Below are 2,914 nucleotides of genomic sequence, written 5' to 3' on the forward strand. Positions count from 1 at the left end.
CTGCTGCAGCTGCTGTTGTCCCAGGTGCGGCTCGACAACTGCCTGGAGCTGTACCGCCTGGCGCAGGTGTACGGCCTGGCCGACCTGCAGGAGGCCTGCGTGCGCTTCATGGGCACCCATTTCCACGAGGTGCTGCGCATGCCCCACTTCCACCTCCTGGGCTCTCCGCCCCCAACACCGGGGGGTGTCAGCCTCCAGCAGAGGCTCAGGGAGGTCCGGATGACTGGCACTCCGGTCCTCGTGGCCTTAGGGGACTTCTTGGGGGGGCCCCTGGCCCCGCATCCTTACCAGGGTGAGCCCCAGTCCATGCTCAGGTATGAGGAGACGACGGAACGTTGGTTCCCGCTGGCCAACAACCTTCCGCCAGACCTGGTGAATGTCAGGGGCTATGGCTCCGCCATCCTGGACAACTACCTTTTCATCGTGGGCGGCTACCGGATCACCAGCCAGGAGATCTCCGCTGCGCATTCCTACAACCCCTGCACTAACGGGTGGCTGCAGGTGGCATCCATGAACCAGAAGAGGTAAGCACCCAGCAGAGGGTTGCGCCCCGCCCCCCATTCATTCACTTGAACATGAATTCAATCCACTGATGCTTTATAGGGCAGTCACAGGAGGTTGTGCTGGGCGGAAATGACGTCTTCCGGAGTGATTCCAGCCCGGTTCCAATGGATTAGAAGTTGTGGGGAAGAAGAGTCCCCTGGGAAGCCCACCATCCGAGTCGTTTTCTTGTAGGTCTTGTGCCTACAGGCCTAAGACCTTTGTCAGCCTTTATCCTAGTGGGAAAAAAGGGGGTGATGTGGTCTCCTAGCAGGATATTTTATAAGAAAGCTCTTTAAAAAAACGTTTTTAACTTTCTGGAATCTGATCCTGTTTATATTGACATTCTGGGCAGTAACTTGTAAATAATAGACTATGGGGGCTATTTCTTATGCTCATGATGGCACTTTACCCCCTGGGGCATCCATCCATGTTCAGGAGATCATCTTGAGAGTTTGAGTTATATGAGTGATATAAAGTTGACATTGATTTTTATCCTGTTTTGCTTACTTTCTCTGTAGCCAGCCACCACCGTTGACCCAAAGTTGAGCCTGGCCCTGGTCACCCACAGATATGGAAGGTTTCTGTCTGCCCCAGCCCTTCCCTGTCCATCCTGCTTCTCTCTCCCACCACCACAGGGCTGACTTGGTGGGAAGAAAAGAGGAGAAATTGGGTGGGGGGACCGGAATGGTGAGTAGGGAAGGGAGTCGGGGCAGGAACAGGACAAAGAGCCAAGTACAGACGCAGTGGTGGGGGAGGAATGATGGGAGGCCATTCAAAAGTGGGGAGACAATCAGTGTCATCCAGGAAAGCACAGGAAGACTTTTTCTTCCTTCTGGTGACCACCTGATTCCATCTCAAGCTCCATTGTGCTCCCTACCCTTAACTGAGGAGCAAGGGGACTCACAGCCAGGCAAAGAAGAGCTAAACAAGAGTGGGAGGCCATTACACCTTTTTTGAGCCCCTGGGGGGCACCCATGGCCAACCACCCAGCCATTAACAGAAAGATTGACTGTTCAAACCTACTCAGAGATGCTGCAGGAGAAAGGGCTGGCAGTCTGCGTGTGAAAGCTCACAGCCATGAGGTCCCTACGGAGCATAGTTCCACTCTGACATGCATGGGGCCACCATGAGTTGGAACTGATAGGGCAAAACTGGTGGTTTTTGTTGGTGGTGGTTTAGCACAGATTTATTGGACAGACAGTCTTCTCAGGTCAGAGATTATTAAGGGAACATAGTCTTTATTTCTACCATAGTATGGAATTTATTTTGCAAAGTGATCTTTTCTGATCTTAAAGAACAGTACATAGTTACAGTAGAAAATGGGGGAAATGGACGAGCTGAGGTAGGAAGGCAGTCATTCCTACTCTCTCCTAAAGACAACCAGTTGACCTCTTTGCTTTGAACCCTTCTTGAATGCATTGTAAATATCATCAAAGTGATAGCACACTTAAATTTGGTGTCAGGTTGTTTTGAAATGGAATTTTATAAGCTTTACTGGAAACAACAAGAGAGCGGTTTTGACGACTGGACTCTGGATGGAAGAGAGGATGAGTGCCCTCTGCCACACTCGCCTCTCCCTCTGTCACCGAGTGCCTCATGCCACCGACCACCCCTATCTCCATAGCCACCACTGTCCTTCCCAGAGGTCTCTCTGTTCCCCTTACCCACCCCCCCCCACACAAATCCTTGGTGTTCTGCCCTGCCACCTCCCTGAATAACCTTTCTGCCTTCTTTTAAAAAGTCGTTCAAGTAATGCTTGAAGACATGCTTCTTGGGACAATTGCAAAACTCCAGAATAAACACCATAAACGGTATACATGGAACCCAAACCCACTACTATTGTAATGGTTCCCATGCACAGCGGCCTTACATAGGGTTTCCAGGGCTGTAAATCTTTGAGAGTAGCCTTAACTTTGTCCTGTGGAGCCTCTGGTGAGTTTCAGCCACTGACCTTGTGCTTGGCAGCCCAATGCCTAACCCACCATGCCTACCACCAGAGCTCCCTAACAGTATATATAGACATGCTGTACCTATAAATTATGAGCATATAAACACTGATCAAGTATAAACACTTATAGCTATGTGAACAATTCTTGGCTTATAGACTTGTAGTCACTATTTTGCTGACTAGCTTTTCCTTTTATGAATTATTTCCATTTCAAGAAGTGGTGCAGAGGCATTTGATAGTACTGTAATTCTTTTTGAAATTTTATTGTCCAAGCCTTTATGTCTAACTTCCATCTCAAAACAAGAAACAAAACAATTCCTTACCCTCAACTTGATTCGAACTCATAGCAATCCTATAGGGCAGAGTAGAATTGCTCCTGGGGGTTTCTGTAACTATACTTGACTTTAAAAATTTTTTAATTGA

At 49.0% G+C, this 2,914-nt stretch overlaps 2 protein-coding genes across 2 annotated transcripts in view; one reads left to right on the forward strand and one right to left on the reverse strand.

Annotated features, from left to right (window-relative positions):
- MANSC4 (MANSC domain containing 4) overlaps positions 1-519 on the reverse strand; it is a 23,427-nt gene extending 22,908 nt beyond the window's left edge. The window contains exon 1 of the mRNA XM_004700192.2: positions 289-519. The gene's annotated coding sequence lies outside the window, so the exon portion shown is untranslated. The remainder of the gene's footprint in view (positions 1-288) is intronic.
- The window catches only part of KLHL42 (kelch like family member 42), an 18,305-nt gene that overhangs the window by 976 nt on the left and 14,415 nt on the right, over positions 1-2,914 (forward strand). The window contains exon 3 of the mRNA XM_013004014.3: positions 2-524. Within this exon, the coding sequence (XP_012859468.2) occupies positions 2-524 (523 nt within the window). The remainder of the gene's footprint in view (position 1; positions 525-2,914) is intronic.

The sequence above is a fragment of the Echinops telfairi genome, unplaced genomic scaffold (genome assembly GCF_000313985.2).
Source record: "Echinops telfairi isolate 266 unplaced genomic scaffold, ASM31398v2 ScPeMD7_21;HRSCAF=78, whole genome shotgun sequence".
Taxonomy (NCBI): domain Eukaryota; kingdom Metazoa; phylum Chordata; class Mammalia; order Afrosoricida; family Tenrecidae; genus Echinops; species Echinops telfairi.